This window comes from Ammospiza caudacuta, chromosome 1 (assembly GCF_027887145.1).
Source record: "Ammospiza caudacuta isolate bAmmCau1 chromosome 1, bAmmCau1.pri, whole genome shotgun sequence".
NCBI classification, from domain to species: domain Eukaryota; kingdom Metazoa; phylum Chordata; class Aves; order Passeriformes; family Passerellidae; genus Ammospiza; species Ammospiza caudacuta.
In genome coordinates, this window is record NC_080593.1 from 9,532,180 (window position 1) to 9,555,840 (window position 23,661).

At 44.6% G+C, this 23,661-nt stretch overlaps 1 protein-coding gene across 2 annotated transcripts in view; it reads left to right on the forward strand.

The window, feature by feature from the left end:
• The window catches only part of DNAJB6 (DnaJ heat shock protein family (Hsp40) member B6), a 58,716-nt gene extending 38,492 nt beyond the window's left edge, over positions 1 to 20,224 (forward strand). The window contains exons 9-10 of one of the 2 annotated variants that reach the window (XM_058815370.1): positions 10,484 to 10,687; positions 18,617 to 20,224. In XM_058815370.1, coding sequence (XP_058671353.1) covers positions 10,484 to 10,687; positions 18,617 to 18,699 — 287 coding nt within the window. In that variant the 3' untranslated portion in view covers positions 18,700 to 20,224. Of the gene's footprint in view, positions 1 to 10,483; positions 10,810 to 18,616 lie in introns of those variants that run through there. The other variant, XM_058815362.1, reaches the window with a different exon arrangement.
• Positions 20,225 to 23,661: the final 3,437 nt, after the last annotated feature.

Here is a 23,661-nt window from a genome sequence, read left to right on the forward strand (position 1 = left end):
GTGGCTTTCTTGGAAGGTTCATGGCCTTGCTGGGTGCACCCAGAGGTACCAATGCCACTCTTCAAACTCTCCTCTTTCCAAAACTCACAAAGCTCTCTTGGTGAAATCTTGTCTGCTCCCCCTGGATCTCTGCAGAAGGAATGTATAAACTGATGATTCTGTTTCCAGGCACAAAAGAGAATTGTAAGTATTGTTAGTGTTGGGTGGTAGTCATGTTCCTGGTTGGTGTTTGGGTTTTTTTCAGTTGAGAAAATCTTCATTTCTGTGCTCTGTTTATTGGTTGTTTGGGTCAGAAGTTCATTTTGAGAAGCATACATGGAACAATTTTTTTTACAGTACATGAAACAATATTTTTATCTGTTTAAATACCTGCATGTATATGTGTGTATACATTGCATTTATAAACATTGTTATTGATAGGATTTGAAAAATGATATTTCTAAACTGTGGTGGGTTTAAGGCATAGATCTTGACTATGGGTGGGAAAGAAGAATGTTTGGAAACTTTTGAGATGGATTGGAGATGCCAAACAACACAAGTTGGTGAAGCCTGGGAGGCTCTTCTAAGGCCAGTTGTACAGGTTTCATAATTAAATATAGTATTCATCAAAACTACCATTGAGTGTCAACTTGAAACACTATTTTTTAAAAAAATTCAGGCTTGTCATTTTTATATCAAAAGTGGAACAGCAGCTAACAACTTAGTGTTCCTGTCATTGGGAACTGGGTTTTGTGGCAAAAGTTCATGAAGTACTTTGAAACCTCCTGAGCCTCAGAAGAGAAGTCCTGTTACTGTGAGCATGTGATGCTTTCAGGGTCATTTAAAAGATGATGGTCTCTGGAGCTCTGTAAATCAGGGATGTGTGCTCACACTGGAAGATGGGATTTGCTTGCTGTAGTCATACAGGGATAGATGGATGAGGAATAAATTGCATGTTGGGGGTATAATTGGAGAGGGCAGGTATCTCTTATTTTTTTGTAATTAATACGTGCAACCCTTAGTGTCAGAGCCACAGTGTCATATTTAAACCTCGGGGTAGAAGGGAGAATATTTTTCAAGTGATGAACCTGAAAGGATGAGACCTTGCAAAGGGAGTGTGGACAGTGCAATATGAAACGTGGGGCTGCACTCACTGTCTCGTGTCTGTGATATTTCAACAGCACTAATAGCCATCTGATGAAAGTATAAACTCAGTGATTTTGTGCTTTTGCCAAATTACTATGGAAGTGTTGACAAAACAGCTGGGGAAGTCATTTATCACATTTTTCTGAAGTCACTCATGAGATTCTTTTCTTTTTAAATTTAACTGCATGGCTTTTTCTTGATGTATCTTTTTTTTCTTTTACGGTAATCTGGGTTTGCTGTGCATTAAGGTTTTGAAGACAGGCTTAAAGCTGATAATCAATGGAAAAATATGTAACACAGCTGTACAATTTGCAAATTAGGGCATGCTCAGAACTGTTCTGAAGTTGCTCCTTTAGTGAGGGCCACTAATGGGAATATAAGATGACGTCTTGACACTTCAACTCATTAGTTTTTAAGAGTTATAAAGATCTGTTGCAAAAGTAGAAGAGTACTTTTCCTCTGCTTTTGCTGTTTGAAGAGCTTTTTAATTAGAAGCCAATTTTGCTTGACCTGGTGGTGGAAACTCCTAGAAGGGCTGAAGACAAGAAGCAAAGTTTTGTCTTTGGGGGCAGTGAAGGAGCTGTTTCATGTGGAACTGGGAGGTTCTGGAGAACAAATGTGAGAGATGTGAAGGTCCAAGGGGCTCTGCTTGGGCACAGGGGCAGAGGAAACACTGGTGGGAGGCACCTCATGTCTGGGTGCACCATGGAGGACCTGGCAGGGCTGCATGCAGTTGCACTGTGGAATTTTTATTTCTTTGTTTTCCTCTAGTAATGAATATTAAGTTTCATTATGAGAACTGGTTTCTTTTTTTTTTTTTTTTCCTCAGTAGGATTTTGGTTTGCACTTCAAATACAATTTCAAAGTGAAACTTGGGCTGCGAGGCTTCCTCATGGCAGAGATGAAACCCACGGGGATTTTTGTCTGAGGTCGAAGTAGAGCTGAGATAAAAAACCCCTCTTTGTTTCAGGACAGTTTGAGTTGGAAGGGATCTTAAAGTTCAGCCAGTTCTGATCCCCTGCCGTGGGCAGGGACACCTTCCACCATCCCAGGGTGCTCAGAGCCCTGTGCAACCTGCCTTGAACACTGCCAGGGATGGGGCATCCACAGCTTTTCTGGGCAACCTGTGCCAGGGCCTCACCACCCCCAGAGTAAAGATTTGTTCCAAATATCTAATCCAAACCTGCCCCTTTCAATGGTTTAAAGCCATGTCCCCCTTGTCCCACTGTCTGCCCTTGCAGTATCAAACCAAATCAAAGAACTTGATGTCAGTGATACAATTCTGGAGGAAGAGGAGCCATGTAAGAGACAGACAGAGGTACAGTGTTCTGAAATCCACCTCAGCCATGAGTTGTGTTGGAGAGAGAAACCCCAAGAGCAGGAGCCCCTGGTACAGGATGTTAAAGGGGTTTGGGCACTTCATTGTAGTGCTGTGCAATGAGACTTGCAGGAAACTGGGGTAGACCTCTGACATGACCCTGAAGAGTGTAGAAAATATAATCTTTTAAGTAATCTTGATTGCTGTTTAAAAATCAGGTCCATTTGGTCAAGCTCTGAGCTTGAAATCTTGCTAATTTGTATTTATATATGTCAAGCTGTGCAGCTCATTCCTCATTCTTTGCTTCCTTTCAAAATTCATGCAGAATTGAATAAAAGGCCCCTGCTTGATAAAGTCTTTTAAAATTAATAAAATTCCCTTTGAGCATGCAAATTGGGTTATCTCTCTGCTTGCTGGAAACGTGAGGATTCATGTTGTTACCTCCTGCCATTTGCATTTCCAACATCCCAGATCTTTAAGATAAGAGCAACTGGATTATCCATATGGATGCCCCTGGTGTGCTTTAACAGAAGGAAAATAGCTGCAGAAAGCTGGGTGTGCTCAGCCTGTGCCTTCTCTCCTGCTTCAGAAACAATGCAGGACCAGTTCATTGGGCTTTCAAAGGTTCTGGTGAGGAAGTTTTGGCAGGAGGAGGTAACTCCAGGCTCTCCCAGCAGCTCCCTCTCTTTGGGCCAGGCTCCAGAGCTCCTGGTCCAACAGGAGTGGCTGCAGCCATTGATCCCTGATGGCCACCATGGGGAACAGCATGACCACATTTCCTTCCAAAGCAGCACTGTTGGTGTGTGCTGAAAACTCACTTTATTTTACCAGTTTGTTGCAGACTGGGGAATCTTTGTGGTGAAATGAGGCTTGAGTAGCTTGTGATGTGCTGGGAATGCAGGATTCATGTTGGTACATGCTGAGCTGGGTGCAGGATATCATGGGGTTCTTGGGTGTGGGTGGGGTGGCAGGTGAAATCCACCTAAAGAAAAAAAGGAAAATCTAAAGTTGCAACTGTCTAAGGGAGCTGCTGCAGGGCAGGGAGGGTGAGAGAACCAGTGTGGGGCTTTCCCTGCTCTGGTCTGTGCCACAGCTGGGCAGCAGCAGTGGGAGCTGGCACTGGAGATGAATAGGAGGGCAGAAATGAAAGGAGCAGGTCCATTGCCAGCTGTTAAAGCCAGGAGGGCAGAGGGTGGCTCTGAGCATGGAGCAGAAATCTGCACTGAGCCCTGCCCTTTCCTGGGCACTGGAGGTGCTGCAGCCAGGCCTCTCCAGCACAGAAATAGCACTCCATCAGCCTGTTCCTTTTCCCAAATCCCACACCCTTGTTTTTCCAGCACTTCCCAGGACTTTGCCACCACCTCCCCTGCTGTCTCCTGCCACTTCTGGATTTTCTTCCTCCCTGGCAGGAAATGCCTGGCTTGCATGGCAGGCGAGATAGCAGTGCTGGTCCTGGCCTGGGAAAGGCCAGCCCAAATCCCCTAATTACAAATTTAATATGAGTTTTTGGGTTGGAGCAGGGAGACATAACCCACATCAGAGTGCAGTGTATTTGGGTTGGAGCAGGGAGACATAACCCACATCAGAGTGCAGTGCCATCGCTGCTGAGAGAGCTGAGCTGTCAGAGCCAGTGCAGGATGTGAGAGAAGGGAGTGGGACACTGGAGCAGGATTCTGCAGGGCAGGGATTGGGAGCTGCTGGCATCTTCAGTTCCTACCCAGCTGAGCACTCCAGGCACCACTTTGGATAAATATTTCCATGAATTCTGCAGGACAGGAGTCTCAGACAGACACCAGGAAACCCTGAATCACCTTGTGTTCTCTGTAACACCCAGTGCATTTGCTCTGGAAGGAAAATGATTGCCAATAACTGGTGAAAGACACTGATCTGTTGTGAGCTGACTCAAAACCTTGTTGTTTGCCCTGTGCTTTGGCTGATAAACGTCACTGTTGAAATAAACTCCCTCTACAGTTTACAAAAGTGATGGTGCAGATGGGGCAGCTGCTCCAGCATTCCCTGGATAGTTTCTGAGTGACTTCAGGCTCTTTCAGCTTTCAAAACTATGTGCATCTTTTAAATCAGAGGGTTTTAAAATGGCTGCTTTTTCTTGGAAGCATCACATCAAATAGCACGAGGGAGATTTTTAAGGGCTGTCACTGTCAAACTCAGACGTTTACCAAAGAGGGCTCAATGCAAATTTTGGTTTCTGTCGAATCTGACAAACCCAAGAGAGCCCAGGCTGAAGGAGGGTTTTATAACGCCTGCTGAGCGTCACTGTGTTCGTGTTTCCTGGCATTTAGAAACAGGTTTAAGACCAATTAATCAGAAGAACTTGCTCAACATAGCCTCTAGTAATGGTGAGGGAGTATTTTCTTGGCTGAGCACGTTGTCTACAGTTTCAGGAGAGGTGAGGGGTGTGTGTGTGCACGTGGTTTTGGAAAATACCCTGGGCTGGGTGTTTTATAATGAGCATCTGTAGTTTCCAACAGGAATTAAAAAAACCTGATGATTTGGCAACTTTATGAAAACAACTTTCAAGGTGTGGTCCCCTAAATTCTGTGTTTTGGTAGAGTCACTTGGTCTCCTCTGTCTTCTCTGTGCTATCATACATTAGATTTCACAAGAAACAGAAGATCCAGTTGTTCTCCAGGATTTTTTCAGCCCAGGGTAATCCAGGCCTGTGGACAGATCTATTAGATGAGTTCTCAGGTTGAGCTGGTTCCTTAAATCCTGAGATTTCCCAGCAACTGGTGGACTTCAGTCTAGGAAGAACACTGGTAGCTTCTGCCAAGGTAAATATTAATACCAGACCTGCTGTAACAATGGAAAAGTACATTGGCAGAAAAATCTTATCAACAGATCACAAAGATCACAGTGCAATCGACTTCAGATAAATGTGTTTAAGTGGGGATCTCTCCCTTTCACTTTTGATTGCTCCTTCCATTGCAGTTCAGCTCTCTGCAGCAGCAGCGGATGTGGCTGAGTCATCAGAAACTCCAGGTTCTCTGTGAGCACGGGGTAAATTCCAAACCCTTGTAACAAGAGGGGGAGAGAAATTCAAGAAAAGCTTCCTCCCCAGCTTTCTGCACTCTTTGTGGTGTCAGCTTGCATCAGGACCAGCTCAGGGGAGCCTCAGACTGGCTGAAGCAGCAATATGATGCCTTGCTCTGGGTTTACACTGCCCCTTAACTTTAGAGTCTTGAAGGATTAGAAAGACACATTGCAGGCCAACCTTTAAAGAAGATTTGGGTGGAGGAAGCTTCCTGCAAGCCAATACCCGGGGGCAGGAGCTCAGCTGGGAGCTGTGGTGTCACTGGACACAGCCCCATGTCCCTCACCAGCTGCATCTCCTGATGCTGCCTGGGGCACCAGGGGCTCTCTGGTGCCTGTGGCCTCAGGGGAGTGTTCCTTTCCTGAGCCAACTGCTGCACCTGCTTTTTATTTCGTAACAGAGGGGAAAACCCCAATTCCAATTGTATTTCTGTGGTGTGGTGTGTAAGAGCACAGCAGGCAGCAGTGTGGGAAGTGAGCTGGTAAATGCAAATCAGCAGCTCCATCTCCTCAGGATGTTTACCCTGGTTTGTTCAGCATACTTCTGTCATTAATGTCTTGCCATTAATTACTGCTAGGATTTCAGTTCAATTCCTGGACATACAGGGACATTACTTAAATGTAACACAAAACAATAATGGTGGCCTGTGCAGGACTGTGAAGGGCTCTGGGACTCACTTGTCCCAACTCACCTGTCACAGACATCTTCTATGAAAAATCCTTTCCTTAGGATTTTTCCTCCTGAGAAGCTGAGACGCCTCAGGAACAAAATGTAAACAATGGTTATCTGCTGCTGTGGAATGCAACAGGTGCATCTGTGATTGGCCTATGTTGGTTGTTTTTAATTAATGGCCAATCACAGTCAGCTGGCTCAGACAGAGAGCAGAGCCACAAACCTTTGTTATCATTCTTTCTTATTCTATTCTTAGCCAGCCTTCTGAGGAAATCCTTTCTTCTATTCTTTAGTATAGTTTTAATATAATATATATCATAAAATAATAAACCTTCTGAAACATGGAGCCAGATGCTCATCTCTTCCCTCATCCTAAGACCCCTGTGAACACCGTCACACTCATCTGCATGTCTCTGCCACTGTTTATATTCCTGTGTGTCATCCTCAGAATATAATATAGCAGATAGAATATAATATAGCATTATAGAATATAATACAGCATAAACAGAACAGACAATTGGGGATTCAAGCATCATAAAGTCACCCTAGGACACTGCTCTATTGAGATAAGTCACCAGACTGTGCTAAGACAATGGCCAGGATCACGCATAGAGCCTTTGGTGTAGCTGGGGCTCCCCTAGGCCCCCACCTGGTGCAGGTTTGTGACAGGTTTGTAAAATCCCCGTGTGACCGCCCAAGTGCGGGCTGGCATCGCCTGTTCCGCTGGGACAGCCGAGATTGCCCTCTGCTGGTTTATCCCAGCTCCAAGGAGCCCTGTTTTCCACTGCTCCTCTTTGCTGTGAGGAGTCATTCCCCAGCCCTTCTTGCTAGCTGTTAGCCCCAACACAGCTTTTTAGGATGCTGCAGCTCCTGTTTGGTTTTTTCTTCCCTGGAAGCTGCAGTTCTCTGCTGCAGCACAAACCCAAATCTTAATTATTGTTTTTAAATGTTACTGGTACTGCCAAATCAGTAATTTTCAGAACTAACTCTTAGAAATGTAACTTCTCCAAACTGGTTTTGCAAGTGAAGCAACTGCTAGGTTTTTAATTATTATTTGCATTAGTAGAATAAGATCCTTTGCTTAACACTGTAACCTGGATGCTGATTCCAGCTGTCCTCAACAATTTCCCCCTTCCCTGCCCCAGCTGGGGCAGCTGCACTGAGCTGGCTGCAGGCCCTGAGCTGGGCTAAAAATAAGCTGGCAAAAGGGTTATTTTTAACCTGAGTCCCTGTTGGGGTCACAGCCCGGCTGCCCAGGCTCTCACGTGGGTGTGGAGGAGCAGGGGATGGCAAGAAGGAGGTGCTGGGGGAGCTGAGGGCTGTTTGAAACCTGAGCACTCCTGGAAGGTTCTCGTGCTCCTTGGGTGGATATTCCTGATCAGAACTCAGGAATTCCACACCCAGCTCCTTGGGTGGACATTCCTGATCAGAACTCAGGAGTTCCACACCCAGCCCCCATCCCCAATACCTGCTCTCTTCCTAAAAGCCATTTCCAGGACAAACATCACTGCTGACAAAGCTCCTGCAGAATTTAAGCACTTTTTTGGCGGTGATGTCCTTTGTGGCTGACTTCTCCCAAGTAAATTCTGGTCAAGTTTTCTATTTGCAGTGGTTCTGTCTGGCTCAACGTTTCAAGTATGTAGAACAGGAGAGAACAGGTGATGCAAATCCCACTTTAGTTTTGCTGTGCCAGGTGTGCTAAAGGTGGATGATCAGAGGAAGATGTGACAGCTCATGCCATGCATAGCACTGCAGTCAATTCAGCGTTTAAATCACAGCTGATGTGATGTTGCACTATTTAACTAATTTCTGGTGCCATCCTGCTCTCTCACAACTCATAAGGAGGGAAAAGTTCGGGCAATTTTGTTGAACTAAAATTTGCCTTTGCTTGGGGGATATAGAAGACTGAAGGACTCTGTTAGATGATCAGGATGGATTTAATCCTTTCAATTTCTTTAAGAGAGCTAATAAGAAAGATGAGAACAGACCTTTTAGTAGGACCTGTAGTGACAGGACCCAGGGTAATGGTTTTAAACTGAAGGAGGGCTGACTTAGACACAACAATGAAATGTTTACAGTGGGGGTGGTAAAACACTGGCACAGGCTGTCCAGGGAGCTGGTAGGTGTCTCATCCCTGGAAACATTCAAGGTCAGGTTGGATGGGGCCCTGAGACACCCTGATCTAGTGGGAGATGTCCCTGTTTATTACAGGAGGGTTGGACCAGCTGAGCTTTAAAGGCTCCTTCCAGCTGGAGAGTTCTGTGATTGCAGAGGTTGTGCTGGTTCCCTGAGCCCAGAGCCGAGGAGCTGTGTGAGTGTGCCTGGCTGGGATGGCTCTGTGATGCACAAACACACCCAGAGCCTCAAGGGTGGCCTCAGCATGTTTCCCATTCCTGCATCTATCTGTGAATATAAATTTTAAACATACATTAAGCAGAACTTTGCACATGAAAAAGAAATCCATGCACTGTGTTTCCATGGGAGAGGAGGGATCTCCTATTTCTGGTGCACTGTAATTTGTTAGGAAGTGAACTCTCTTGACTGGCTTTTGTATGTGCAGCTGATGTAAACAGGTTCCATGTGCTTTCTTTTCTTAGTCTTGGCATTTTATGGGCTTATCTTCATAGGTATCATCAGCCTGATACCTTCTTCAGTGCTGTTTGTACAGTGTGTAAAATCCTGTAACCTCTTATGGGTAATGATGGCAATTCTGCATCTGGCCTTCCTTGAGCTTTTCCTTGCTCCCTGCCTCTCATTGCTGAAGTCCTGGTGCCACCCTGGCAGCCTCTCCTGCTTCAAGGAGAGCCTTACACAGCCCTCTCCTACTGCAAGGAGAACCTTACACAGGGTTTTACACTGGCCTGATGCAGGCAGACAGAGACTAAATGCAGAATCCTTGTCCTGCCATCACTGGTGTTTCTGTGGTGTTTGCTTGTGCCTTTGGAGTGTGGGGGACTCCAGGGTACAAAAGCAGCAGTGTTGGGGTGGGGATGGGCATTTGACCACTCGGGAAGGAGCCTCCTCTGCTGACACCCCAGCGCAGCCCATGGTGTGCTCGAGTCCTCCTCTGCTGCAGGGCCTCTGTGAAATGCACTGTGAAATGACTTTTTAAACACACCTTGTCTCCTTTTCCTCATGCCCTCAGAAGCATCTCCCGGTGTAGGATTACAAGGTAAAGACAATGCAGCCCGTTGTGTTTGGGAGGGGCACACTCAAAGTGGGGGTTCCTGCTCTGTCCCGTCCTGCGTACGTGGAGCCTCCTTCATCTTCAAAGCATTTTCCAGCCATGAACTAAGAGCACACGCATTAGCTGGGAGCACACGCCCCTCCCTGAGCAGCTGATGCCGGCCACATCCCAGGAAAAACTTCCAGAATATGACACACCACTTTTGATGAAAATAAAATGATGCCATATTTCATCAGCTCTATTAGAAGTACTTAAGTAATTGAACTAATGAAACTTTAAAAAGCCTTTAAGAGACAAATGTGGTACACACCTTTGTTCCAAGTCTTTCTCCCCTGCCCCCTTATTTTCCCTGCTGAGCATCTTTTGTTGACTTTTTGGGATCTGTTTGTTTTCCAGTGTGTGGTTTTGCTGGGTTTTTTGTGTGTTATGTAGTTGATTTCTCTGCTTTGCAGCAGTGGTGCTGTTACAGTTTCTGCAGCAAAGGAAAGTATCATCTGCAACACAGCATGAGTATGACAGGAGTATCTCATCTTTCATGCCACTTTTTGCAAACATTGGGTTTTATTTCCATTGTGTGCATTGGCCTGTGCTGTGTGTGCCTGCCTTGCTCCTGGGCTGTGTTTACCTCTCACAGCTTCAACATGATTTCTTGTCCTCATGTGTTCCATCACACATCTCCACCATCCTTCCAGCTGTGATGTCCAACATCTGGCCCCTCTGAACCCATGCTGGCTTAATTCTTGTCCCACCACCCCTGTAGCCAGCTTGATCTCTCCTTTCCTTTTACCTTTTCCTTGAGCAGGACAGTCCAGGTGAGGTGGGATGGGATGACAAGCTCTGCACAGAAATCCTGTCCAGGGCCATGTGCTCAGCTCCCTCACCCTGCCCTTTGGGAAAAGGGAACAGTGGCCCCCAAGTCACCATATCTAGTGGACTTTTTTGGGTGCCACTGATGGAGCTTTCTGCTCCAGACACTCCCCAGTCCGCAGACACCCAGGATTGTCCGTGACCAACCACATCAAAAACATGAGCTTTGTGACCCCAGCCCATTTCTGAGGGCTTTTATTCCAGGCTAAATGTATTCACTCTGGGTGCAGCTCACCTTTCTTGCCTCTGTTGCTTTTTGCAGGGGAGGCAGATGAAGAAGCCTTTGCCGAGGAGTGCAGACGGAGAGGACAACACGCGCTGCCCTCCCAGCCCAGCAACCTGCGCCTGCTGAAGCCCCACAAGTCTGGCAGCTCGGCCCGCTTCGCACATTACAGTAGTGATGAGCTGGAAGAGCAGGACAAGAGCCGGGTTATGAGCAGCTTCGAGACCCCTATTTATTTATCAGGTGTGCACAAGCATGTTGGTGAGCAAGGTGCAGAGAAGGACCCATCACATAGTCAAAAGCCAAATGCAAAAAGCCATGCAAGAAGTTGGTGCTGTGTGTTGACTTAATGTTAGTGCCCTGGTAGATAATAAACAGCAGCTTGTTTGCCTTCATCCTGCTTTAGCTCTGATCTTCCATTTAGCCTAGATTCACTAACGCCCTGAGATATTTAAGGATCCAGGGCAAATACTGTTGTGCTGCTGAAGTGCCTGTGCTCTTTGTTGTTAAAAGTGAAGGCATTTTAGAGGTTAACTCATCACAGTACTTTGCACATTCATTTACTTAAATTGTGCTTGGCTTCCTTGTCTAAGGAGAAGTTCAGCAAGTTGATACTATTTCTGGAAGCTGCAGTTTTAGTCAACTAGATCCTAATAGAGGAGGCTGAGAAGGTTCAGGCAAACGTGGCAACGTGGCAATTGTCCGGGTTATTTTTGGAAGTAATTAGTCCTTTGATATATTTCCAGTCTGTAATTTTTTGGCAATGTAGTCCAGAGGCTATCTTGGACAATGAAGTCCTCGTAATTACTTGATTTAATTGGAACCTGTGGTCAGAGATCATCCAGGACTGCAAGCACAGGTTTTTCTGATACGTGAAAGATGCCTTTCTGCTTGGATGCCCAAAGCAAGGACCCTTTTCAGTAGTGTGAAATCAGGGGAAGTGCTGGGAAGTGTGAGCCTATGAGGCTTCCCAGGGTAAACACAGCACATGAAAAATATGCACTGTATCTCAAAACAGGTGCTCATGTACTCCCAGTGCTATACCAACTTCCAATGTGTTTATGAGCCTTTAAACCCAACAATGTCTTTTGTATGGAAGGCCTAAGGATATTATGATAGATGGCACATTGAAAAAATAGAACAATTTAGATTAATATCTTCCTGACAAGTTGCTGTTTGTGTCTTTAAAGATGACCAAGTTGAGTATTTTCTTTTTTTTTTTAAAAAAAGCAAAAAGTTACAGAGGCCCAAATATAACCTCTGGGCTGAAGCCTCCCATGCCAGGGCTACAGGTTTGGTCTCCTGTGTCTGTGGCTGGCAAAACAAAACCTTGGCTCTGCCTTTGGACACACAAGGGTCTCTGCAATCACAATATTTTGCAATGGATTCCAAGGAGCAGCTGAGTTTGACACGCACTGTGCAATTTTTGGAGCAATTTTTAAGATTGCTTAGGTCTTTCTGCTGTGAATTTATTTATGCTCCAAGACGCACAAGTTTGCAATTAAAATTAATTTCCAGAAGTATTAGTGCAATCACAAAATGCTCTCTTTTACCAGTAGATTGTGAGTTGCCAAAACAGACTCAGGGTGAAAACTTGATTGCAGTAAGACTAAGATTTTACTGTTGCTTTAAATATTTTGCCTGCTGTTCCTCTGATGGACAGGGCTGCTGAAGGACTGGTCGAGTCAGTCATAAAAACCTACGTGAGTGTCTCAATCCCTCCCTGGGGAGTGTGTGCACGAGCCCTGGCCAGAAATGCCATTTCCCTTCATGGGTGTTCACCTCTGCAGAGTGCCTTGCCCAGCCAGCAGCTTCACCAGCACAGCTCTGTGATTCCAGAGAGCGCTCGGCTCGCTTGGCTCCTCACCGATCACTGCCGTGCTTACACGGGCCGGCGGCGGGAGAGAATGGCATCCTTTCTGCCTTGCTCCAAAGCCCTCCCAGCTCACTGGGGAACAGTTGAGTTCAATGGCCTCAATCCAGGTGCAGTTCCACCTTGGATCAGTTGTTTTTGCCACCACCAGTGTGGAGTTCTTGACAGCAGGGCCACGCAGCAGTTTTAGATGTTGTCCCAGTTGGAGCATCTCAAGTGGACCCTCAGTCATTGATGATTCACCTGCAGTGAAGTGGTTTTCTTTTCCCAGCTTTAAGAATGGGACTGTTTGAGTTTTGATTTGTAAGTCTGTAGGAAATTTAAATGAAGGAGAAGGGGATAGGTTTAATCTTGACTATGTGGTGGGAATCCCTCTGGAAGTGGCATCTCTCTAGTGCCCAAGAGGAAAGGCTGGCCAGCTCCTTTAGACTGGCAATATCCAGAGGTGAGATGAATCCTCTCCTTAGTCAGGATTGCCAGTTATCACACTGGGTATTTAACAAAAAAATTGAGGGTTTAATTTAATTCTCTATCTACCATGGATGCTTTGTGTTTTAGTAGAAATTGCTCTGGAAACTGTTCTCGGTTTCATAATGGCCTTTTAGAATAAAACTTCACCTCTCGTGCTCTGAAGTTGCTGCATATATCAAACAGTTCTCTAGCTCCAAAAAGGAATTTTTGAAATAAGAATTCAGACACTGCAATTGATGTGCTCCTTGATAGTGTGATATACAGCTGACTGTGCAAAGTGGTGCTAATGCCAGCAGAGACCTGGGGATGCCAGCTCTTAATGCCAGAGGTAGTGGCAACTACCCCTTAAAAACCACTGCTTTGGATTTGAGAGTTTTCACCTTTATCCAGCAAGAATGATTGAAATGTTTAATTGTTTAAATAGCAAAAAAAATATGATACAACTTTCATTATTTGGAAGATAATATTGCAAGGTTTGCTCTTCCTTTTCAAAGAAATAGCTTGCATTAACCTACAACTTACAACATTAATAATTCTTTTTTTGCTACATTTTCATCTGCTGGCATCTGTGAAGAGGAAACCACTCTAAAAGAACTAGCTTAACTAATCTTGATCCTTTCCTGGCATGGTTTCCTCTGCTGGAAAGTTGAGCTGTTTGTAGTTCATTTCATCTTTAATTCAGTCTCTCTTCCTTTTACCAATGTGCAGTTTCCTGAATTACACTTTACTAACCAGTAACAGTGATGTGCTTTGTTATCCAAACTAATTACTTTATAATTCCATCACAAACTTCCTTTTGGGCATGTACAGGAAAGAGAAAGGAAAGCAAAGCCACTGATTTTTGTGGAATTCTATTACATGAGGAGGTGCAGAGATGGAGTTTTCCCTCCCTTTGCCCCACATCCCCTGGCTGTAACTGTGCAAGTGGGATGGGATAACAGCTGTACCCGTGTGGGGCAGGGCTGGGAAGGCTGGCTGGTGGAATTGGAGCCTGCCTGGTGGATTTGGAGACTGGCTGATGGATTTGGAGACTGGCTGATGGATTTGGAGACTGCCTGGCTGCCCCCACGTTTAGCCCAGAGCTGCCTTCACTCAAGGTGTTTTGGCTGCTGGTGCAAAATCATCTTGTTACCCATCCATTATCTTGTTACCCATCAAAGGCAGCTGGGCTGTGTGTGGAAAGGTTTCCATGGCTGCAGAGCCTTGCAAGCTTTTGCTTGCCATTTGGGAGTAAAACCTTGGAAATCCATTCAGTGCCTGTGTTACCCTAATTAACAGGAGTCAAACAGGTGGTATCTGGCTTAGTTTGTTCTTGTGGCAGTTCTAGGCAGAATTGGTAAAGAAAATGGTGTGGTGAGTAAGCAGGAAGAGGAAGGCCCCTGCAAGCTGCTAAAGCTTTTCAGTCCCCTAAAACATCAAAGCTGGGGTTACATCACCAGGTTGGCCAGTGAAACTGGAGAACTCACCCCTTGGATTTGACAGTGTGGATAATTGAACAGTGGAGCAGCATACCTAGACAGGGTGGGATGTTTTGCCACCCCAGGCCTTGACTGAAGGCTCCCTCTCCAGGATGCTCAGTGGCACAGGCAGGAGCTGTGGGTGAGGAGAGGAATTAGTAGGTCAGGTTGTGCTGGGTGCTGGGCAGTGGCTCAGGCTGAGGGGAGGGGATGTGAAAGTGCAAAGTTGTAATTGCAAATTGAGTCACACATGAAATTATACTCAAGCTCTGATCTGGGGTGAATTTTTACAATGGCCTGTGTGAGTCTGGTCAGTATAAAATAACAGAGGGTGGCTGCAATTCAGAAGTAAGCCAGCTGCCTTTGAAATAGCAGTTTATTGTTTTGACTAGAGAGAGATTTCTAAGATCAGAAAATTAGAAAGAGCACTACAAGAACCCAGCTTGAAAGTTCCTCACTGCCCTTTTAAAGCTCTATGGGTGTTGGGGCTTTGGCTGCTTCCATGCTTTGAAAGGAGGCCACAATCTTAGCAAAAAGTTGGTAGATCTTGGAGAACATTTTCTTTGGAACTTAAGCAGAAATTGTGAATCTCTCCCAACCCCAGCCTCAATGTTTCACTCTGAAATTGGAAGGAGGCTCCTCCAAAGTCTTCACCCTGGCAAATCATCTATAAAAATTGTGCCTTTATTGCTCACTGGTGTGGGTCAAGCAGCAGCAATGCTGGGTGTTGATTGTCAGCTGTGACTGAACACCTTGTTTCCTTCTGCTCACTCCTACGCTGCTCTGTGCTGGCACAAGGAAGGTGGGGCAGACCCGTGGCCACTCTGTGCATCCTGGTAGGGCAGGCAGATGTCGGGCAGGGCAGGAAGAAGCAGGATACCAGAAATGCACTGGGTAGGAGTGTCTTGCCCAGGACACTTGTGCCTCCCAATGTGCTTGCCTCCCTTGCAGCTGCCACCCAGGAATGTGATGAGTTTCACAGCCAGTGACTGAACCAACTTGTGACTTTGGGAGGTGCAGATGGCAGGGAAGTAGAAAGCCAGAAGGAAAGTCAATCTGGGACACAGCAGAGAAGTTTCCCAGTTTGTTTGGGTCCTTGCTGAGTGATGGTTGAAGGAGTTGCACCTAAGTGTTTCTGGAAGTTGTTTTCAGCCTTCAGCAGCTTCATGAAAGCTGGAATAGCTCCTGAATATGCTCCTCATGGCTCTTCCTGAAGCCGAAGAGAAGGGGATGACATGGAAGGAGTGGGTTAGCTGATGCTGTTTGTTTTAGACAAGAATTATCCAAGCAGTAAAGCAGGTGTAATTCCAAATGGTGTGGATTCTTGCTTCACCCATCTCTGCCCCTGGCAGCTGACAAAAGCAAGAAATCCCAACTTAGGGAGATTTCTATCTGCATTTGAGTGACTCTGTTTTCCAAACGTCACAGCTTGGTGAAGCTCTTGGCGACCTGTTCTCCCTCTGCCCCGTGAGGCATTTCTAGAGTTTGGGTGGCTAAAGATTGCTGCTGAGGGTGGAAATGTGAGCAGCCTTCTCCAAGGCCAGCACAGTTTGGCTGGAGCCAGTTCAGCCTGGCACTTACTATGGGAAGTTTCTATGGACACTTTGGGATGCTGGCGACTCTCCAGGCTCACTGCAGACTGATCAGTCACGGGGCCGCTGCTTTCTAATTCAGATTTTATTGTCTCATGACTTTGGGGCTGGTCTTGTAACCAAGGCAGCTAAATATACTTTTAATTAGTGCTGGTTGAAGTATTGGAGTGAAATAGACACTGAAGGGTTACATCTTTAGTGTGCAATTCTTATTTATGTTAGGAGCTGCTTCACTTGTTTGGATCAAGTTTTTGGCTGTTATCACCCAGCATCACTGGAGGAACAGACTGGCAAAGTTTGACCTATCCTCTCTTCTTAGGTGGGGGTAGAAAAGGAAATGGCAGACAGTGAAATTATTTATCACAGCAGGCTCAAAACAGAAAAGCCCTGGCAGTTTTCTCTTGAGGAATACTCTGTGTTTGTGTGTTATCTCCTACTTTGGGCAATCTCTTTCTGTGTGTCAGTGATAACGCTTGAAAGATTTCCACTTTTCAGCCTTATCAAGCCAGAGGCTGGTAGGAGGCCATGTTGTCAAATGCCTAAATATCTTCATACCACGATATTTTAACATTTGAGTTGTTTCATTTATAAGACAATAAATTATGTGGTATTCACTTCAAGTCATAATTTACATTGACTCAGTATTTTTAAGAAACAGTTGCTAGAATTGCTTTCAAAATCTCAAGCATTTGAAGGAAATGGACAAAAAAATAGTATTATGATATAAAATAGCAGCATCAAATGCTATCATGCCTGATTGTGGAAACCTTTTAGAAATACTGACACTGTTTTGAGAATGAAAAATGAAACAAATTATGAAGCTAGTACCTGCTAGGGTTTAATGATCCTTTCCCGAATATCTGTGTTATTGTTTCATAGTTATTACGTGAGCTAGTTCTGATCAGCTGGTATGAATCTGGTTTTCCTTCCAGTAAAGGGAGGAATCCTCTGAATAACATCCCCAGATGATTGATTCTCAGGAATCAGGACATCTTTTCCTCCTCCTTTGTGGGAAAGCAGGGAAATGCTTGAGTCCCTCAGGGATGGGTGCCTTACTCAGTGAACTGAATGCAAAAGGATCCTATTTTTGGTGATGGGCAGGTGACCAAGGGGCTGACGTGGAAGGAAACTTCCTGGATGGAGTTCCTGGTGAGGAGATGTTCATACAGTGAACAGGGACAGGAGTTTAGCTCAGGGGGTGACAGAGTGCAGGGAAAACCCAGTGTCATCTGCAATTCTGCTAAGCACCACCAGTTCCTCTCTTCCTTAAGCAAGAAAATTGGTTTCTACTCTAACTTTGTGCAGGCTGATCGCTCATGGCACAATTTCTAAATAAATATCCTACCCCTTGACTCAGGTAATTACAAAAGATGAAGTCATACTGTGGGTACAGCACAGGAGCTAGAGTGATAACCTAGAACAGTTTCCCGTTGCTACAATGAGTGTATTTCCTCTAAGCTTTTGGTAATGTCTCAAATGGTTTTAGCCAAAAGACTTAGCTTGTGCTTCTCCCCAAGTCTTAAACTTAAACTGAAGAACTTCAGCTCTGCTGTGGGCACATCTCTAACTGTGCTTGGGAGGAGCTCTGGTGAGGAGCAAACTGCAGCCACAGTGTGGCTTTGTACTCCCCCGGCCTCCCACCACTTCCTTTTCCTATCTTAATTTTGCTATTGAAAAATTGATGAAGAACCAGGTGCACTGGTGAAACTGCTCCCTTGGGGCCATCTCTGCCTGCCTATTGACAGGACAGAGGAGAAAAATAGATTTCCATAGAGGCAGAGCTGTGCCTTTCCACAGAGCCATTCCTCTGACTCCCAGCCCTGCCTCTCGGCCGGATTGCAGGGGCTGCTCTGCTCTGTGCCTGCCCTGGCCACTGGACTGTGCTGATTTCCAGTGACAGAGCACCACTGAGCTGAAAGATCCCTCCAGCTGCCTCAAAACATCACAGAGTGATTGTCTGAGGGAAATGTTTACTGGCTCTCAGTTTAGATTTATGAGTGCACCCAGGTAGATGTGGTGGTTCACACAGTTCACTGCCCGTGCAAGTCTGCCAGCAAGTTGATTTTACTGCAAGTTTGGAGGAAAAGGTGTGATGCTGAGCAAGACCTGATTTACACACATCTCTGTGGGGGTAATAAACCATTGGAATGATGATCACATGGCTGGAAGCTTGTGCCTACTGAACCTGTAGCAAATAATTGTTGCTTGAACTCAATGCTTTCATGCACCATTGGGGCTGCAGTTGAATATAACCTGTGGTGCATAGTTAAGCATGAGCAGGCTGATGACCAGCATATAAAATATATATTGGTAAACACTGAGCACCTTCTTATTTACTCAGGATTCTTGGCATTCCCTAGTCTTAAAATGGAAATGCAAATATAGTGGTAACTCTGACTACTGTGAGCAGGAAATGCCAGTACTTAAATTGCTCCTGCTGCATAAGTCTTATTTATTGCTTCCTTTTTGAAAATTATTCTGGTTTTGCATGTGCTCTAATTTTGAAGCTTTTCCTGAATGGCTTTGAAGTATTTTGAAAGTTCTCCAGATCTTTTAAAACTTCAAAGATTGGTAGTATTTTCTTTCTATCCTATGTAAGGGATACAGTAGAATGGGGGATATAGTGGAAATGGCAATTTAAAAAAAAAAAACAAACAACATATTAGGAAGCCAGACCTTTTCTTTAATATTCTTTAAACCATTCAGAGAACATGTGCTTTGCTAGAGAGAAAAGTCTGTGAATGCTGTGAAAAGTGTTTTACAAGCCATGTTTCCTCAGGATACAAAGAAGGCAGCAAGAGGAGGAAGCAGAAGCAGAGAGAGGAACTGAAGAAGAAGAAGTCAACCAAAGCGAGTTACTAAAATGGACTTCTCTGCTATGCCAATACCTTTAAAATAATGACAACAACTTCATGTACCTTCGAGCACACCTCTTTTTTGTGTATATTTTTTGATTGTTCACACTGCTACCAAGGAAGTGACTCATGTTTAAAACTGTACTAAAATTGCACTATGTTATTCCTTTTAGTTTCACGGAGTGGCTTTCTTGCCCGTTCAGGTTGGGGAATTCAGACGAGGCAGGTCGTGGTTAGACTGTGTCATGTTGGAAGATTGGAAAGAGTTACAGAATTTCTTACCTCTTCCTTCCCTTGGACTAAGGCAACTCTAGTCTAGTGTTTGTTATTTGTCTTGTAGGATATAAAAGGCAAATACCTGCTTGTTTGATCACTGGCATCAAATCAGGCCTGTTGAAAGAAGAGTCCTGTTCACTCATGTTGGGAGTGGGACTGAGACATGAGCTCTTATAGGGTAATTTATGTAAGATTAATAAGTGACTTTTATGGTTGGGTTTTTGGGTTTTTTCCCCCAGGCTGGGCAGTTCTGTCCCTATGAAAATGTTCCCTCATATTAAATTGCATCATGAAGTTATATTTTCTGATTTTAAGTAATGATGGTCTCCTGTAAGCACTCCTACTGATTTCTTTAGTCTTAGTTGACTCCTGATGAATCATTTAGTGAAATCATTCCTTGTTTTAAAAGTTTATTTTCAGAACCTAGAGACAAATGATCCAAGTGCTACTTTAAAACTGCTCTTTGTTTCTCCTGAGTAGGTTTTAGATAACAAACATTTTTTCAGCATCCGTTTTTGATTTTATCAACTTGTTCTGCAAAGAACTTATACCTTTATGTATGAAAGCATTTTGCATCAGTTTTATTGCAGGACTATTTCATTTTTTGGCTTGAAAAGATGTCTTAGATTTAAAAGAAATACATATTTCCTGGCAAGATGACTTCCTTGCTTCCCATACTCGTCTCATGTGCATGACACATTGCTTCTCTTAACCTTTTAGTGTGTACAGAGCCCCTCTGTTGTTGCCTTAAGCATTCACCTGCATGTTTCTTGTCAGTGTGCTGTCTCCTTTTTTAACCTCCAGGTAGGAGTTAGCAGCTTATGGTTTTGTTTTGTTTCTTTTGTCTCCCTCTTGCCAATATGTTGTTGATGTAATAGCCTTAAACCTGGCAATATTGAAAGTCCACCGTTCCTGGAGAAACTCACTCATCCTAACGTTTCAAAGATGCAGGAATGCACATAATGATGGTGTAAGAGAGGAGCTAAACAGAAAAGCCAAAGTCTGCATTCTGGCATGGTTTGATATAACAAATTCTGGTGTCTCTGGTATCTGAATGGTTTAGCTTCAATTACCCAATGTAACCCTCTGCAGGCACCATATAACACACAATAACCATTTGTGAACTCTCTTAAGGTCTGTAAATTATGGTTAAAATTAAATAAGGACTGAGTACTGGTTTTCTGTCACTTAAGTACCACTTTTTTTTTTTTTGTGCAGTGTTACTAATATTTAAAAATAAAGAAAATCTGCCTTTATGCTTTGTCCTCTTGCACTGTGCTGTAGACTGGCATCAGTTGTCTGGTTCACTCCCATTAAAGTTCAGGCTGTAAGCGTAGGGGGACAGTCCTCATTCACACAACGCCCACAAGCATTCCAGGTAATTCCTTTTGTTAAATCCATGAGCAAGTCAATACAGTCCCTGTGTCAAATGGCTGATACTGGAAAATGAGGGTTCATTCTGGCTGGAAACATCACTATGAGGAGTGTGTGTTACTTCAAGCAGAGCTTGCACATTTGCCATGCAAGGAATATTCATCCTGGATAATGCACAACATTGAACTGCATCCTGGTTAGGTTGCTTTCCATATTCCAGGAGAAATGCCCCCATACAGATGTTAGTTTAAAGCTGTTATTGCTCATTTTTTGTTGGGGACACAGTGCATGCTTTGGAAAAGCAGCAGAGGTGGAGGAAGGGAGAGGTGACACCAGCACAGGGCTGGTCTCCCCAGGGCTGTCCCTGTGCTGGGAGCAGCCTCACATAATGGGACAGAGTGGCTCCAGATCAGGAATGTGCCTTGAAGAGTTAGAGCAGACAGGGGTTTGGTGCATAAATATTTCCCTGACTCAATCTCTGTGTCAGGCTCGATGGAGGCAGGCACAGCATTAATTAGGAGAGCTGCAGGCAGGCTCTGAATTAGTGAGGAAAAGCCTGTCTCAACAGAGGCATCCTCACCCCACTGGAAGGGTGCTGCCCTGCTCACAGGTGGCCTCCTACACCCCTGGGAGAAACTCCTGGGAAACAGAGTCCCCAGAGGAGGGAAGCACGCGCGTCATCTCTCCCATAACTACCCAGAATCTGTCCGAGCTTGCCTGGAAATTAAGAGATGTGAGCCCATGGCCATTGAGCCTTATTCCTCCTTTCTCAGCCCAATTATTTCTGGATTTTAGCTGAAGGGGAGCTGCTCAAGTGTAGCGTGGCTGTAGCACTGTGTTCATGGCTGTGCTGCTTCCAGGACAGCCTGGAGCTGTGCTGTGTCTGTAGGAGCAGGCACATGGTTCAGTGTCCCAGTGCATCCATCTGCCACAGGTGAAGGCTGCCTGATGATGTGGACACTTAAATATGTGTCAGGGTAGGAAAAAATGCAGGTGGGTGTGAGACACCACAACTGATAACAGATGATGCTGGCCCAAGAATGGCTGTGAATAAATGTATTGTGAAAGTTGGGAAATGATTCCTGCCCATCCCACAGTACTTCTGTGGAAGAGGTGAGAACAGAAACAGAGCTAGTTTAAATACAGAGCCTGATGTGATGTATAAGATGAATTGCAAAATGATTCTTTATGGAGCAGATACCTGGGCTCCAAGACCTGAAATATATCCATAAGAAAATACATTTACTAGGGTAGATAACAGTTGAGTAACAGGAGGGATACACAGAAAGGTGTTCCTTAAAAAGATAACACTGGAAAAGCCCCAGTTTTGCAATGGAGGGGACACAATTGCAAACAAATAGATAAATGTTCCTGCTCTTCACTTGGAAGCTGCCACTGTGAAAATGGTTTAAATTCAGTTGTTTTTCCACACCTTTCAGAGATGTTCACTGTCTACTCTTTGAACCAAGATTTGGCAAGACTTTGACCTGAAATAAATGCTCTCAGAGTGTGTAGGTGTCAGAACGATAAAAAAGTATTTTTCAAGTTTTCAGCTACTCCGTGCTGGTGCCACCTTCACGAGCAGCTTGCAGACCTGTACATCCTGCTCCTAGAGGTAACACAAAGCTCTGTTTCCTTCTGTCGGCTTGGCTGCATTTACAGAGACTTCACTTTTCCCCAATTTTCAAACTACCTCATGAGCCTTTGTATGTATTTCTTGAAATAACACACTGAAAAGGTGATGAGTCAAATATCTAGAAAATGTGCAATAATCATCAGGTAAGCATGTTTTCCCAACCACATTTGAAATGTGTGACCTGTACCCACTTGCTCTTCAGGAATGTTCCCCACCATGTGCCACCAAACTGGTGCCTATCAAGTGGTGGGATTAGCTTGTTACTATATCAAATGTCATTGTTTTTTTCTACCTGTGAAGAATTCTATTAATTTCCATTTTTTCCCTTTTGTTTTGTGTGCTAGTTGCACAGGATTCCCTGGATGCACAGGTTAGTCCTTCCTGCATTTCAGAACCTGGTTATCTTGTAGAGTTCTCATTTATGTCCAAACTGAGCTTACATTTTAGGGCTCTCTCACGTTTCCTTGCCCACAGAACACCTTGCTGCTCTGTAACTCACACATTGATGGGAGGGTGGGGGTGGCACATTTGCCCATGATTAGCTATATTTAATTCTCTTCTTTCCAAGGGGGAAGTTGTTCTTAAGAGATTTTTTACCACTCATTGCAAAATTTTTCTCATTGCTACCTGTTGCACTAAAAACTCTAGGCAAGGGAACTTTTCTCCCCGTTGATGAGAATTAAGAGGGCACTTAGAGCCACATACAGATCTCAGTAAAAGTTCATCTTTGGAGCTATGATCGACTGACCTGCCCTGTGTCAGCACACTTTGTCTCTTCACAAGCTCTTGTAGCCAAAAAGGATTAGGTGGGGTGTTAGGAAGTGTCAGATTTGTTATGTACCTTGTTGGTGCCCTCTTAGCCACCAGCTGTTAACTCCTGACAGTGGGTGAAGCATTTACAAAGTGGCTGAGCTGACATGAGATGACATTTCCAAGCATGGGGCAGGTTCTGCTTTCACCATGACAAAAAGAGACTGACCATGTCATTTGGCATATCCTGAACTACAGTTTCAAGTATCCCAGACTTGACATAGGCAGGATCCTGCCTCTTCCTGAAGGCCTCCTGTTGTCACTGCAAAACCAGCCCAAAAAGTAAGAAGTGAGTGTGAGAGGGAGATTACAACACTTGTGCTGATAATGAGTCTGAATGCTTTGATTTCAGGGAAACGCCTCAATACCTGCCTGGAAGCAATCATGGATTTTCTAGGATGTCTTCAAGGAGGGAAAGGGACCTCACTGCAGTGGTTGGATGTCTGATTGCATCTCTTCAGTGTCTGTTTCCATTGGCACACACATGCACCTTTCTACTGAAACAGCAGATGTCATTTTTTCCATCCCTTGTTTGGGTAGTGCTCATCCTTTGGTCAATGCTGAGCAATTTGCTTGTTCTTTAGGCTGCTGGTGGTTGAAATTTAATGAAGTCTTCTATGGCAGATGGTTTTTTTTTACATTATTTTAGTGTTAGAGATTACAGCTGGGAAAATTAACTTAAAAACCAAAGCTTACTTCCAGGCTTTTGAGATGAAAACCGAGATGGCAAAATCATGGATCACACCAAAGCTTTTATGCACATACACCCCTCAAATGTAATGGGGTTAAACCTATAAAATATGTGTTTCTGCCTGATTTTTTGAGTTCAGATGTGGGGCATTTTTGGACAGTTCAATATGTTTAGATGAGCAG